The 16,317-nt window shown below is 37.1% G+C and overlaps 2 protein-coding genes across 2 annotated transcripts; both read right to left on the reverse strand.

Annotated features, from left to right (window-relative positions):
• Positions 1-3,491: 3,491 nt before the first annotated feature.
• On the reverse strand, positions 3,492-4,556 carry LOC139146274 (solute carrier family 35 member G2-like). The gene has a single exon (XM_070717680.1). The coding sequence runs from the start codon at positions 4,554-4,556 to the stop codon at positions 3,492-3,494; it is 1,065 nt and encodes a 354-aa protein (XP_070573781.1).
• A 3,938-nt stretch (positions 4,557-8,494) lies between these two features.
• Positions 8,495-15,645, reverse strand: LOC139145600 (phosphoserine phosphatase-like). The gene is made up of 6 exons (XM_070716861.1): positions 15,479-15,645; positions 13,308-13,585; positions 12,352-12,486; positions 10,540-10,685; positions 9,541-9,689; positions 8,495-8,864 (listed from the first exon to the last, which is right to left on the reverse strand). Exons 2-6 carry the CDS (start codon positions 13,580-13,582, stop codon positions 8,754-8,756), a joined length of 816 nt encoding a protein of 271 aa, XP_070572962.1. The 5' UTR covers positions 13,583-13,585; positions 15,479-15,645; the 3' UTR covers positions 8,495-8,753.
• Positions 15,646-16,317: the final 672 nt, after the last annotated feature.

Below are 16,317 nucleotides of genomic sequence, written 5' to 3' on the forward strand. Positions count from 1 at the left end.
TCATGGCGTCAGTGATAGTTATAGACCCCGCCTCAGCATGGCACGAGTGCTTGTATATATTGCATTGTACATAAAGCCCCTCCCCACTTCTCCCAGTAACATAACTCCCGTAAGCTTAAGGACAATATTTCATTTTTGCATATCGTTATCAAAGTGTTTTCTTCTGTTACTGTGAATAACTTATCCCCCTTCACCACATCATACAGGCCCCCATAATATGGTGCTAGTGCTTGTATATATTGGATTAACACGATTGGAACTATTTTGGGATAATTGGATTTTCCTTTTTTTTCAAATTTCTCAAAAGTGTTAGGTGCCGTATAGCTGAATTGTGCAATAATACAAATTACTCATAAAAACAAGTGTGTAATGTAAAAAGAAAAGCATATGAGATTACATTTGTGGATTAAATCGATATTACTTCACCATCCAATTATCCCTAATTAGTTCCAATCGTGTTGATTGTACATAAAGCCCCGCCTTGTCCACTAACATAAGTCCCTTAAGCGTGAGGATAATATTTCATTTTTTCATATTTTTTATCAAAGTCAGGACAATATTTTATTTTTGCATAGTGTAATCCAAGTTTTATCTACTTAAATTGTGAATATCATAACTTTCCCCAAGGAACGAGTCGCTGATTATTCCATATCATAGTTTCAAAAATAATGCGCCCTCCTCAGGTGGATTCTTTGCCTTTTCATCAACGGCCAACATTTTATGAGTGGAAACTCCAGTTAGAACATGTATGTGGATGAAAATATTGCACATGTTACCGCTTCTAATTGACGTGTATTTGAAACATTGGGCCAGGGTGTTTAATTCTGACGATGCAATGGTAATGATCGATGGGACGTTCAGTTTGGAAAACAAGAAAAGTCACTTCTATCGAATGTTAAAGGTAGCATGAAGTTTTAGTGATGACAGTCGACAGGCTGCAAGGGGAAGTGCCAGAGGGGTGTCCCTTGCCTGCGGGGAAAATTTTGAGAAATTGATGTGAGCAATGGTGCAGTCTTGTGCAATCTGAGAGATGTTTTCAATTTGTTTTTACAAGTAAAGAGCACACTAAGGGGGAGAGCACGAGAGGTCATATATGATGTAATACTTCTTGAGTTATGAGCTCCACAAATATGGTCTATGGACGGACAGACGGACAGACAGACAGACAGACAGATTGGCACACACAGATTGACTGAGTGATGACATTCTCCCCCTTAGTGTGCCTCTGGCGCACGGAGACCAAAAATGAACTGAGAATATTGGTATACAGGTGCAGGCTTTCATGCATGAAAAATTGATCCCTCTGAAAGTCCAAAAAAAAAAAAGCAAAATTTACTGTTTGAAAAGTCAAAGTGAAACAGGGAGAGAAAAAAATGATTCTCTCCGGTCAATCTTCCTGAACTTCCTCCGAGTCCCACCAAAGAATATGATAAGGTCTATCCCTAATTAAAATCTAACTTTCTAGCAACTCCCAGGGATTTTTTCAAAAGGAGAAAAGAGGAGAGTTTAAGATAAGCCAGGTTGGGTCAGGTAAAGGAAACAATATTTGTATCGGCCTACTTGCAAATACAGTGTTTTTTTTAGAACTGTGGACACAAAATTGTTAATTTATATAGTCTTATTAACCTATCATTAAGGTCTAAAATTGGTATAGAAGATAAAATGTTATACGTGATGAGATTAAGCAAAGGGGTAATTATTTCAACCAAGTAAATATTGAAGGGAAAACAAGGTACAAGGTGTGAATTAGGTACACAAACAAAACAATTTATTGTCCTGAGAAAATAAAAAAATATCTAGTAGTCCGCAAACAAACAAACAAATGAAATATACAATACTCCAACATTGACTGTAATGTAGTATATTTAAGTTTCATCCAGTAACCCAGGCAAGCAATGTCAAACATTAAAATTCAGATCGTGCATGGCCCTTTCAAGTCACAGATGCTTGCGGTTCGATACACAGCAAAATCCACCTCTCTTTCTGCATACTTTTGCCTTCGCCGTGTATCGAACCACAAGCGACTATATTTCAAGTCAAAATTGCAAAAAAATGAATTTTCTTTTTACAGTGGCGACTCAGGTCAACCAAATAAACTCAAGACAAAATGGGTACACCCTCCCCTATATCCTCTCTCTATTTATCATCCTGGTTGGTCCTGAATCAGACGATAACCACAGGACAACACAAAAGTGCTAGCCAACTGATTCTCCGTTTCTGTTATGACAGTGTAAGTACTTTGCCAAAATAAATAGATATAAATGAATTTCAAAACAAATGATGATGTGTTCATTACAACATTCATTGAGGGACAATATGACCTTGTAGATGACCTTGTGGAGTAAAGCAAACGATTGGAACTTATTTTGGATAATTTGATGGTGAAGTAATGTCGATTTCATCTACCTAAGTAATCTCATTTACGTTACACACTTGTTTTTATGAGTAATTTGTAATATTGCAACATTCAGCTATACGACACCTAACATTTTTGAGAAATTTGAAAAATATGAAAATCCAATTATCCCAAATTAGTTCCTATCGTGTTTAATGTTGTCACCAACAAGGCAAAATATATATAGCTAAATGTGTGATTCAAGCATATGAATAGCTACCTTTATATCTATTTTTTGCTCTACATATAATATTGATACTGATACGGTCAAATAGAGTTGACTGGATATGCACAAAATCATGAAGAGTACTGACTGGAACTACAGTCTTCATCAAATGTCAGTAGAATTTATTTGTCAGGTGATAGCAAATTCATGTCCTCTAAATACCAATTCACACATGCAAATCCTAGTAAGTTGTACAATGTGCAGATGAGGTTAAACATGTCTAATGATTATAAACAGTGTTTCCCTCCACTCATCCTAGGAGAATATGGATCGAGATGCACTGATTAGTTTTAACTCGGATATGTGAACATGGAAAAGTTATCAGCGTGGATTGTCCAGTGCTGATGGAATGACAATCCCGGCAGTTGCAAAGAAATCTGGAACATACGACCATGCCGATGTTCTGAAATCAAGTGGGTGTCACTGAGAGGTTTACGTATTGATCACAAAACAAGGGGATCTTCAAATGTGGGTTGCCTAAGCTTCTCATTGGGCCACGTTTCAACACACCGTTTTTCACACGCAGATACCAAAATTCTTATGTTTTTAATGATCAAGAAGACCAAACTGAATCTCAGTGGCTTGCCAAAACTTGTGAGTTTGTAATCTATAGAGATGAAAAATTGCCATCATCATGTTCGAAATTGTAGATTTGGATGGTTATTTTTTTCCCAGGAGAACGCTAACACTTAAAAAACATTACCTTTGGTAAATGGATGCCTCCTACTTGAAACCGTAATTTGCACAAAATCTAACTAAACTATTCACTTACACCTATGATAATTAGTTTTAATCTCAGGCTTTCATTTCAAGGCATTCTCATATGAGACGCTGGTGAAATAGTTTTACGGGTATTGCATAATTTCTTTCTTAATTGAAATCTTGTACTTCAGCACGACTCTCTCCGTCTGTTGGTTCATCGCCTTTCTGCATGTTTCTTTTACTGTCCCAGGCTGACATGAGAGTCATTACACACGCAGACACTAAAATTAGCAAGCCACCGACAACTTCAAGTATAATTGGTGGGTTTTCTTCCAGGAAAATGTATTGCAAAATATAGGCCACTGGAAAGTCCATATTCAAGATCACCGAGACTAAAGCCGCTCTACCGTGCTGTGAACTAGCTGTCAATGCTGAAACAGCGATTGTGTTGCTGATACATAGAGCAACCAGCATCCCTGCCAAACTCTGCTTCATCCTCCACACAGGCGTTTCCATGGAGAGCATGAATATCACAGAGATAAGGCAGCTGATGGTGTTACCGTAGAACGCTTTGGTGTGATTTGAAACGTCCTTATCGACAGCACTGGATGTGATGACAATCACGGACAAGATTGCAGCATAAAGGAGTGAGAATGAATAACCGATTACCAGGTCGCGTTTGCTTCTCTCAGCCTCATCTTCAATCGGAGTTGTCTTCCGACGGTTATCACCAAAGATGGATGTCGGATGAAGAAACAGCAATGTGGCAACGATGGTTAGGCCTGTTCCAACTACATCAGAAATCTTCAATGGCTCCTTCAGATAAACCACTCCGCCAATAACGCTACAAACTGGGAAGAGTGCTGTCTTCAAGCCAGTGAGAGTTCCCACGGGTATATGCAGTAACGCTGTGCAGTACGCAGCATAACTGAAACCAAGAGCTGATCCAAAACCCACCATTACAATTGTTGTTCGGACACCCCAGATAACTCTCTGCCTTTGCCATAGGACTGCTGTCACTGATATGACAGTACTGACGCCGAACATAAGAAACATTTGTTGGTATGGGAAAATTCCGCTGGCTATCAAAATGGCTGAAATGAATCCGATAATTCCATAAAGAGACCCACTTACACCAGCAAAAGCTGCCCCAAGGAATAGAGACCGACAACTTGACTTCTCGCCATCGTCAGACGAGAGCAGATAGCTTCCCTCACTGGTGATGCCTCCCATTTCAACGTTTTCCTACAACCAAGAGTTTTTCTTGAAGCAAATGTTGTTCGATATGGAACTGAGTGAATTTGACTTCTGCTTGGTTTCTATTTCAGTCAAGGTGTTAATTTGGATGTAATGTACATAAATACTGGTGACAACAATTCCATTATTTCTGCTTTGCATAAAGACATGTACAAGTCAAAACAGGCATCTGTGACTATTAACTGATCGGCAACTATATACGGTATATGTTTTTTCTCAGTGGTTTGTCATATTTTGTAAAGCACAATGATTCCTTCTGACTCTACTTCTAAAAAGACGTTGAAACTGCTGCAATCGGTGGATATGGTTATCTGTTTGTTCATTCCCTGTCCGTCTTCATTACATTTATGGCTGCAGTGTACTGTTAAAGGCCCAGTGGCTTTAACACTTTGCGAGTTCTTCACAACTTTTGTTTTTTAACGTCGACTAGTTTCTAGTTCTACTCCCTAATTTAGCATGTTGAGATACACAGTGTTGAGCTTGTAAACTCAGCCTGCACATGTACAAACTGAATTCTCATGCAGGTGTCTTTACAAAATTTGTCAAAAAAGTTTTGTTGGCAGAAAAGCTACACAAAAAAGATCTATTCAAATATTTTCTTTTCAGTAATAAAACCTACAAAACCATATATATGCAGGGATGCAAGACATTTGTTGCGACCAATCAGATTTCATCACAAAATTTATTGGCAGTTTTGAGGTCTATGTCACGCCCATGCAGTGAGGGGGGGGGGCGTAGAGAAGGGGGGGGGGGGCATAGAGAGCGCCGTCGAGCAATGGATCTTTCAGTCTACCTTGCCTGATGTCGATTATTTAATCTAAAATGTATTCAGTCCCGGCCCATAATGGACTCAAGCAAACTTCACACCACATAATGTACAAGGTGAGTACATTAGGCTCTATGGATTTCAAAGTTTGCTTGAGTCTATTATGGGCTGGGACGGGGTACATTATTACTACTATTTTATAGTTTTGGCAATGGCAGTGAATTTGCTGATGTAGAAAACATCGGGCCACAATGCTGGGTAGTCAGACATATTATCAGTGATAATCCAGGAAGATTACATCTAGAAATTCACTAGTATTGACAAAACTACTGTACAACGTAATATAGAAATAACGGGCGACGTGCTGACCATTAACGTTTATTTGTGGGCAAGGGCGAGAGGAAAGCCAAAAATTAACGGGCGAGGCTTGCCGAGCCCGTTAATTTGGCTTTCCTCGAGCCCGCGCCCACAAATAAACGTTAATGGTCGGAGCGGAGTCTGTTTCCATTATATTATCAGCGAACCCAAGAAAACCATCAAAATTTCCGAAAATTTCAGGAGCGAACGACAACTGGGCCCAAGAAACTGAGCAATACGCGACGCACTGTCAGGCGCGCTGTAAAAAATTGGCAAATCCGGAGATATTTTCAGAAAAAAAGTATCTCAACTTGACCTACAAGTGCTCCATTTTATTTTGTGATTGATTATGATTTGCGTTTGAGCTGTAAAGTTACGATACTTTGAGTTGTTAATCTTATTATTCATATTCACGGGCATGTAAACAAACCATTACTGTGTATTTGTGGTCAGTCACGTGGTTCAGCTCGGCCAATCAAAATGCGACGGGCAGGGCATGGTAATATAATTCAGAATAATAGCAGCATAACAGTATCAGTTTCACTGAAATAAGCCAAGGACCCAATTGTTTCACCCTTTGAACCCGGCTCCGACTAAAATGTCTGCATGATGTCATAGGTCATCAGGGGGTCAGGGTGCAAAGGGTTAACATCAGTTCACTGTTTCCTTGGAATGTTTTGAGTTTTCTTTGAAACTGTGATGAAATCGGCATCTTTGTATTGCAATCAGACATATTTCTCAAAGCATGATAAAATTCCATTCTTGCAATAAAAACTAGCCACACTTAACAACACATGTACACATACACTCACTACCTAAATTTTACTCAGTCTCTTTATTGCCATTTATTGCAAACTTCTGGTTGATCAACAAAATCTTGTTAAACATCAGATGTTGGGATTTGCATTCTTCTACCTCTTTGACTAATCCATGCCTGTAACCTCTTGACTACCTCAAAGGGACAAAGTCGGCCATTTTTCATGAATTTTGTTTGATACAAGCCACTATTTATTGTTTGACATGTTGAAAGATACTGAATAAATGGGTGACCATGCATATATTCGACCCTGGTTTTAGACAAATGAAATGAAACCATTGTGAGAAAGAATAAATGGTCATGACCATTTATTCTTTCTTGCGTTTGTTTTCATGTATCGTGTCTAAAACTGGGGTCGAATATATGCATGGTCACCCATTCATTCAGCATCTTTCATCATGTCAAACAATATAAATAGTGTCTCGTATCGAACAAAATTCATGAAAAACGGCCGACTTTGTCCCTTTAAATGCAAAAAATTCATGCATTTTGAGAGCCATTTTCCTTGATCCTATACGCATGACTGGTATCAGTGTTTGGTCAAGCAATTTTACTAAAATATGGTAGCAGAAGGGTTAATGTCTACTGTCTTTCCTTTATATTTCCATTGACCAAAATACATGTGTATAACTTTGAAACTGAATTAACTGAACATTTTTTCAACACTGACAGATATTTTGCATGATCTTCACAAATTTCATTAGTTTAAAGTCTAAGTTTAACATTTTGAAAGTCACAACACAGTGTAGTAAACTCTTCTCCATTGTGAGAAACTTTAATGAACACGCAACTTCTTTGGCAACACTTTCAGCCTGTTTCAGGAAGATGAGCTCAATGTGTTCTTTGTATAACTATTTCAGCATTTTGTTTTCATTTGTCGTAAACCGGTCTTACTTTAAGCCTTTCAAGTCATGTTCATCTGATGATATCAAAGTTGTTACATCTAAAACCGGTAAAACACTATATCTCTCTTACAACGTATTTCAACACATTTGACAATTTGAAGACCCCCTAAGAGGACAGTAGCTGTAACTTTTGATGATTTTTTTCACTATGTTAACTAGTCTCTTTTTCCATTCCATTAAAGCATGTTGAGATACACAGTATCCAGCTTGTCAACTCAGCCTGTACATGTGTAAACTGTGTTTATATTGTTGACAAGTGAATTCTGGTCTGGACTAGAACTCTGTGTTGATAAGCTAAGTAGTAGGCGTTTCAACAGGCTTTGGGAAGTGGAACGAGAACTTGCAATTGACATACAAAGTAAAATTAATGAAAAATTATCCAAATTTACAGCTACTGACCTTTGAAAATTTCTAAACATAGCTTTCACTGACATGTCGTGGTATGACATTCACATAAACTTAGGTAATCTTGAAGAACTTGACCTTATAGTGATGTAGCAGTGATGTTTATGAAATTCATCTTCTGCGTATGTTGATTTTTACACAGAATTTTCAATGCCTTGAATTGAAAAAAGCTTAAACTTTGCAAATTAAGAAAGTACATTCGTTGTACTCAGAGTGCAGCACATTTGGATGAAAGTGGCATCGCTATCTGCCATTTCATTTCTCTTACAAACTACACGCCTCTATGTTTCATCTAAAACTAGCTACCCCTACAAGCATAATAATTACACACTAATACACATTGGCAATCAATCAATCAATCAATCAATCAATCAATCAATCAATCAATGCTCATTTTCATTTTCTTGTCCTGAGATATTTCTGAACTTATTCATTGTGATTCAGCTGCTGACAACACTGTCATGCAAATAAATATTTCTGTTGTTTATATAAGTCTGTGTAATTTAGGATTATCGCTTGCACTCATAACTTAATTTTGTTTGATCTCAACTCGTTTTCAAAGTGGAAACCTGAAATATGAATGAAATGTTCAGCTGTCCAAAAAGTCTGAATAAAGCACCAAAATGTATCGAATCTGTATGAGAAAATAGGAACTCCATGGATGTTAATGCTAAAAATAATCATTATATTGATTTATTTCAACTTGATTCTGTTAATGATTGGATGTGGTAACGTAAGTTGAGTTTAACTTGGAATGTATTAAGTTCCAGTATTGTAATACTGGATTACCATATCCATGGATCAGATTTTACTGGTCCATCAACTTTTCTGGTAATGACTGGATGAAAGGGTTTCCGCACTTTGTTTGGTCTTTCATTTACTGCGCATTCTGTGGCTGAATCTATGAGTCTGTCATATCTTTTTCAATTTTCCTTCAGTGCCTGAGTCAGTTCAGCGAAGTCATTGACAAACCACTTGGATTGCTCTTTGACCTTTGGCCTGACCTGGTTTCCTCCAAAGCCAATGAAAGCATCCTGAAAGTGGAGGACAGAAGCAATAAAAGCCAACGAAAACCAAGAATAGTATTAACCCTATGAGTGCCAAGATCAATTTTGTCACCTTATAAAATGTACGTCAGAAAAATTTTTTCAGAATTTTCCAAAATGAGATGTCCATTTGGTCCAAACTTGTTGAAAAAATTCCAAAAAAATTCATAAAAAATTTGTAAAACTTTGCACTAAAATTTTGGTGGGAAAATTTACAGCACTCAAAAGGTTAAAGAAAAAAATAGACTCCACGGAGGCCTGGATACTCCCATGATAGTCACTGTTTTCATTTAATGTAAACTATGGATTTTCAGCATTCTCTTTGCAAAGGAACAGGTACCATGTCATAAATTTAACAAACTTCCGATTTTATTTCCATGATAACTACAATGGAAAGTCCATCAATCAACTATATTTTTTGGAGGAGACTAACAAATTCTGATTTAGTGTCTCTTTGATTTAATTAGTGAAAACGCTTCATGTCTTACAATGCATTCCAGACAACCTAGGAGCCTGGTGTTACGAACAGCACATGGTGAAAAGACCCACTGATGGGAGACATGAAAAACATGAAGAGAAGATAGTTGGTAGCATAAAGTTTCAGAGTATTCTCTGAAACATTGGCGCAAGGCAGATACTAATTTGGACCACTTCTACTACTTACTGCAGGGGGCCATGCTTCAAGATCTGTAGCACCGTCTCCTATCATTACAAGATTTTTGTATCCACATTGCTTCTTCAGGGATCTGACAACTTCAGGCTTCCCTCCCTCTCTAGAAGTGGGCTGATCCTCATCAAAACCAGCATACTTTCCTGAAACAAGGCGAGAGAGAGAGAGAGAGAGAGAGAGAGAGTGATAAAGTTAGTTTGGTTACAACTGGGGCTCAGAGGATAATGTCATAGTTAAAGGTACTTTGAAAGTGATATGTACTCATGTTACAGTGAACACGCATCATCACAACTGGGTGAATCCTACCCTGCATATTCTTAGGACACACCCAATAGTTTTTGTCGGGAATTATTATAATACATTCTTCCATTTGGATTTGCATAAATTTGCATAAATTTACATTTCTTTCTTGCCTAACTTATGACTGCTTGTAATGCGAAAAAGTTGAACCAAAACCAATATTTTAACCTTGGGTAAACAAAATAATGAAGATTGAATGAATCTTTGCCAAAAAAGTGATTTTGAGCAAAATACGCTGTGTTATGTGCCAGCCACCTTAAATCTATGGAATAAATGAAGCTGACACATTACAGACAGTGGTGCAGTTTTTGCTGACATCATATTATAGAGGGACTTCCTGTAATGTTTGACGTACATTGTATTTTCCATCAATTTTATTTTGCTTGTCAATTTAAGTCTCTCTGCTCTGCTTCTCGAAATCATATCAAAATGCCTATTTGTCAATCTGTCATTATGGCCTGTACTTGTGCCAAGCCCACTGTTGTTGCTGGTGACGAAGTGTTAGTCCAGACTAGAATTTGTTTGTCAATAATAACGTCCCATATTGTACAAAATGCATTGTGTGAGCAAGGCTATTACTTTGTATTTGAACATACTTAGGGTGAAGCAGTGGAAGAAAATAACAGAATCAATGAAAAATATTATCAAATGTTACAGCTGTTGTTCCTTTAATTAAATTTCAATGTAACTCACCATTGAAATAGAATTTCAATCTGTTACAATATATTCTTTCATTGGGTATGTCCAGTATCTTGGCCATTGGTTCAATGATACTCCGCAGACCTCCAGATATAAGGTAAACATGGCAGTCTCTGGCGTGCAAAGCTTTGATAAGTTCTCTGTAGAAAATGGTAAATATGAATGTGTTAATAATGAGATTTTATGAGTGATGCAGCAGTTAAATCCTCTTTCTACCAGGCTCCATAGACAAACCACAGAAATGACAATGACTTGGGAGACAGGATCACTGTGCATTGCAGCTTTTACCTGCTGAACTCCATCGCCTGTCATTCTGCTTCGTCACAAAAAGTAATACGGTAATCAACAATACCTATACTACTTTCATCAACTTGGCATGTCACATAAACAAGAATGTAATCTACTTGCACTAAGGTAGGCAGTTTGAGTATCCCTAAAACAATCCAGTGGTTTTTTTTGGTTACAGGCAGCACTCAAGGTAAATTTTACATGGGTTCTCCAGTTGTGTCCTTGAGGTTCCTCTGCCAACATCTGGGAACCACAGATATGTAACCCGGGTTCCTGAATTACTTTATACCTCTCTTCCCAAACGTTATCAAAAACACTGAAATCTACCTAAATATGGGACAGTATGTGCCACTGTACTTGGCCAGGTATTGTATCTGGATAATATGGAATATGACTGACTTAGCTAAGCAGGATAATGGTTAATGAATGACAGCTTTGGAGCAACCAATATGCACCATACAACATTACCGGTACTAACAGGCAATTTTCAAATCTTACTTTCATAAAAATGCAGCTGTAAAAATTTCACCTTTCTATTGCTCATCAGTGGAAATTTTGACAGAGAATTACAAATAATTTGTTGCTGGCAGTTTTAGATACTGGCGCGATACAGGAGAAGTTTATAACAATAATTTATGGTATTAGCAATTTACAGAAACCGCAAACTCACCCTGTTGAAATGGGTACATGTGTACTTAATTCGGTTTTTATGAAAACAATTCATGTCTTGTTAAGTATTAATCAAACCTTTCTATACTTACGTCTACCTGTATTTAATGTATAGTACAAAGGGCTCATTGTTTCCAAACAGGTGCCATTACAAAAATGGCAAAAATGGGAAAAAGATTTTTGTATATGCCCTAACAAAAATAATGTTTCCTGTAAATATACTGCAACCCATAGTTATGAATAATTGACAGGAAATACTGGAAAAAGTCCTTTGTCATGTTTTGTCAGTTTGAATAGAAGTAAGATACAGGATGTCCGAAGAATAATCAACTTCTTAATGTTGACATGGCTGTGCATATATTGCATTTATTGACAAATATATTTGCATAACAATGCATAACATGACTGAATACTTTAAAAGTATCAATTGAGATGATCAATAGAGCCTTTCAAGCAAACGTAGTCTATCAATGAAACACAAGACAGGTTTGGACAGAAACTATTTTGGATGGCAGCAATATAGTAGTTGATAATTCATTCACTAATTCTCAATCATTACCTTTTCCAACTAGTAAGATTTTTAATTCTTTGGTTGGAAATCAGAATTTCTTGAAAATTCCCTGAATCAAACCTACACTAAAGCCAAAATAAACCAACATGAGTCAGTTGCACATTAAAACTGGCTTTCACCAAGGACACGTTTTTCTCCATATTTCAGTACCATTCCTTCATCCATTTTACTCTGCATCTCAACAGAACTACACAATAAAAAGATCCGGCAGTGACACAAAATATCTTTACCTTATCATTTTCTCAGTGGAAAAATAATTTGACTGATGCAGTACTTACTGGACACCCTTGGTAAATCTTGGCGGATGTTCCTTAACAAATGTCTCTATACTCTGTCTAGAAGGTTGTATGATTTCAAGTCTTGCCCGCAGTGTTTCCCTGTATGAAATGGTGCCATCCATTGCTTTGACAGTCCTGTGGAAGTCGTTTTTTTTTAAATACAAACCTGAGTCAGATTTACTCTGAATGGTTTTACAAGTAATTAGTAATATCTGTCACTTATTTTTGCAATAGGAAGGACAGGAAGATTCTCTACAGGAGGTAATAAAAATTTCTGAATCTGAAATCACTTAAAGGTGCAGAGCTTGCCAGAAAGGGACTGATGAATAACTGATACAGAACGTAATTTAAAATTCAGTGAACTTGCTTGAATTCATCTCGCTATGGTTGGACCAAACTTCACTTTCATAGTTTTGTAAACAGATATTATTACATGCCTCATATATCGAACACTGTGTGCTCCATAGGATTCAATGGTAACTCATCGATGATGTTATAGGTAGCATGGTCATCACTTGACTGAAAGTGAACTGGAACTATCTTCAACTTGACAACTTTGGGATGTAAAAATGTTCAAATTATATGTTTTACGATGGTAATCTTGTTTTTTGAAAATTATGCATGAAAAATTGATAAACCCCATAATATTGATTAACATTTATCAAGGTGCCATGCAGCGATAAAAAATTGTTGTATTTTTTTAACGGATTTTTGTCTAACATGGAAATAACGCATATGATTGTCATTTGCAAATAAACCCAAACATTTGGAGTGAAAATTATGTAAGAGAGGCATGTAATAAAAACATTATAGCCATAACAATGGATTATGTACCCATGGAGCAGGAGACCATTTGCCCTCCTAAAATAGGGCAAATGGTCACCTACCCTTGGGCACATAGTCCCTTGTTTTGGCCATAATATACAATATAGGCCTTACAGGTTAAAGGTACGTACCAAGCAGCCACTTCTTTGCCTTTGTTGAGGTATGCAGCTAACTCATCAATACCCTCATCGATGACAACAGTACTGTCCACATCAAAACACACTGCATCGCTTTTCTTCCAAATGTCTTTTGTCTCATCCAGGGTTGCCATGGTATTTATTGCACCGCAAATTCTTGACTTGAGATGAATTGTTTGGGAAAGTGGCAGAGGTAGGACTCTTGAAAATTGCGTGTACTGTCTTCTAAGTTTCTGGTTAACTAGATCACGTGCACATCTGTACAGCATGTACTGTGAAGACATGAATGGACAAACAAATATACAATGAAATAACAAGTTGTATGACCAAGATGAGTAGGCTTCTGATTATTTATAATTAAAAATACAAATGTCTTTTTATTGCTTGCTTGTAAATAAAAAGCTTACATTATATTGTGTAGCAATGCTGATTTTTTTTCAAAGTGCATATAAAAAATGAATACATAAAAAATATAACTAAGAATTTTGTATTATATGTCATGTGAAAATAGTTTGGAAGTCCCATTAGTTCTGTCTTTTGGTATTTTACTTGCATAAAAGATGTTTTGGATTCTCATTATTAAGCCATGTTGTCTTTGAAAACGTCACTTTTTCAATTCCTGATGATGGATTTGGTTGATTAAATTCAGGCGCTGATGCACACATTCGCAGAAGCCATATTTCAGTTGTTAAAATCTAAGTTGAACGTTTGTCGCTGATGTTTGAAAAATGTTCTATGGTCACACTTTGATAAGCATTTTTATATAAGTTGATTTCAATTGACAACTCCCATTTTGTTAGTTGAAAAAAAATAGTTTTGCTACATGCTGTGTTTGGATGATTGATTTTTTGAGAAAGGTACTTTTTGGGCTTCATTTTAAGGACTGACTAACAAAAAGAACTAATTTTCAGTGTTTAGTGTGACATTGATTTCAGTATCTTTCAATAATTGGTGCTTTGGGAATTATTCAGTATGCCCACCTTTTTTTCTATTGTTAGGTCATAATTGCCAATGCAAAGCTATGTAAGTAATTTTCCTTTATCACTTTGTAAAGTACAGTTTCGATGGAAAATGGAGATTATTTTGCCATACAGCTTGGTTTGCGCTGTATTCATATTTCTCACAATGATTTCATAATTGCTAGCTAAAGTTAATTTTATAGGAATTGGTGGAAACAGTGTCAAGAATGAATGAATGAATAAATATTATGGGCTTTCTGCATGAAATTATTTCATTTCTTCACTGTTGCCAATCAACCTTAACATGACGTCAAGCTCATTCACACATGACGTTTATCAGTTACTCATCACTGCACTGTCAGCAGCGATGAAGGTAAGTTTATGACGTCGATGAGATGTTGATTGCTCAAGTTACAGAGCTGAACTCTTCTGCCCGTATAGTTGTACAGCTGAGGTTCAGTATAATTAAAGTGACATCAAGAGAACATGATGCCTTTCCATAGGATGTGACATGCAGTTTGACTCTCAGCCAAATAAAAATGAAAATTTTCTATTGACCCATATGTTATGAATTATGTGATGATTGAAGATTATTTAAAGACCTCAGTGAATGTCATTTATCAAGTGACTTATATAATACCATATTATCTATAGTTCAGGGAAGTCAGCAAATAGACGGTGTAGTATGGTAACCTAGCCCTACCAGTATGGCGAGTGTGTCCAGCTTGATAACGCTGCCTTCAGAGGTGGCGTAGCCAAAGCCGGACAATCGCCCTAGTCTCGCGTGATTAGATTTATGCTGCACAACCCCTGTGACACAGAAAAAAATCCGTGTCAAGAAGTTATTGAGCGTATACCTAACCATGGAACCTACCGGAGTAGTTCATGACCTTAACCCGAGCACGAGTAACGGTGGGCTCTACCATCGAGGTTACATCCACGGCTATGGAGGTATGGAGACAGTCTCCATGTTCATGCACGGCCGTGGTTCACGCGAACAGTTAGAGATCATAATCATATACACTGTCCAGTTCTGTACATATTACAACGACAACACGTGTGATTCAGTGAACAGACGTCAAATATCTGTACATGTGCACTGTACATGTGTACGGGTTGATAAACCACATTGTGATTGAAAAATGAAAGACACAAAAATCGTAAAGCGTAAGGCTTCACAAGGAAGTTCGCACCAGTTCTACTAACCTTGAGATATCGAAACCGGTTTTGGGTAAATAGTGATAATGCCACTAACAAGATCTTGACTACGTTGACCTAAAGGGTATATACACGAATGATCAGCTGAGCCAAACGGAAATTTCCTAAGCCAGTCACGACTTTATGTATGGAAGTCGCCATTGAGAGTTGTGTCTGACGTAGAGGGCGCTCACAGGCACTGTGCAGGGCACTTTACAAGTCGAGAGGCTGGGACGACTCAAAATTGCACGTAGTACACTGGCTATAGTTTTGCGAAAAATGACGGATGAATGCTTGGACATTCCCTTGATCGCTTAGACAAAAAGTGTCACCTAACCTTTTTTTTTCCTCGAAAGATTTTATTTATGGAAATGATATACCAAATTACAAAATGACATACCAAAACCAACTGTTCCAAGAAAAAATTATGGTAGGACTGTTAAAAGTGACAGCCATATAATAATAATAATATTCAACCTGTATTGAATTGTAGCACTCATGACATCTTAATCATAAGATACAACAAAAGTTATCCTTAAAGAAAAGCCAAAATCTGACCCCTCCCCCCAAAACAACCAATAAAAATATAATCTATGAAATGTATGGATGTTGAAGGATCATAGACAAAAGTTTAATACACATAGCACACACAAAGATTAACGAACAGACCGGCTTAAATAAGTTATCTATATAATAGACTTCTAATCAATAGATGCGATCGTCCTGATCTGGAATGGTTCTTTTTTTTCTGATGTCCCAGGAGAAGAGGGCCACTGCAAAATTATTGTGTTCTTTGATCTGAAATCTCATCTTTTTATTTGCTCTACTGCTCATATTTGCCAGATACT

The sequence above is a fragment of the Ptychodera flava genome, chromosome 12 (assembly GCF_041260155.1).
Source record: "Ptychodera flava strain L36383 chromosome 12, AS_Pfla_20210202, whole genome shotgun sequence".
Classification (NCBI taxonomy): Eukaryota; Metazoa; Hemichordata; class Enteropneusta; family Ptychoderidae; genus Ptychodera; species Ptychodera flava.

Excerpts from the sequence above, each read along its gene's own strand:
- LOC139146274 (XM_070717680.1), bottom strand. The coding sequence starts at position 4,556 with ATGGGAGGCATCACCAGTGAGGGAAGCTATCTGCTCTCGTCTGACGAT.
- LOC139145600 (XM_070716861.1), bottom strand. The coding sequence starts at position 13,582 with ATGCTGTACAGATGTGCACGTGATCTAGTTAACCAGAAACTTAGAAGA. Across the intron at positions 10,686-12,351 it reads AGATTTACCAAGGGTGTCCA|AGAACTTATCAAAGCTTTGC; the intron begins GTAAGTACTGCA and ends CATTTTCTACAG. Across the intron at positions 9,690-10,539 it reads ATTGAAATTCTATTTCAATG|GAAAGTATGCTGGTTTTGAT; the intron begins GTGAGTTACATT and ends GCCTTGTTTCAG.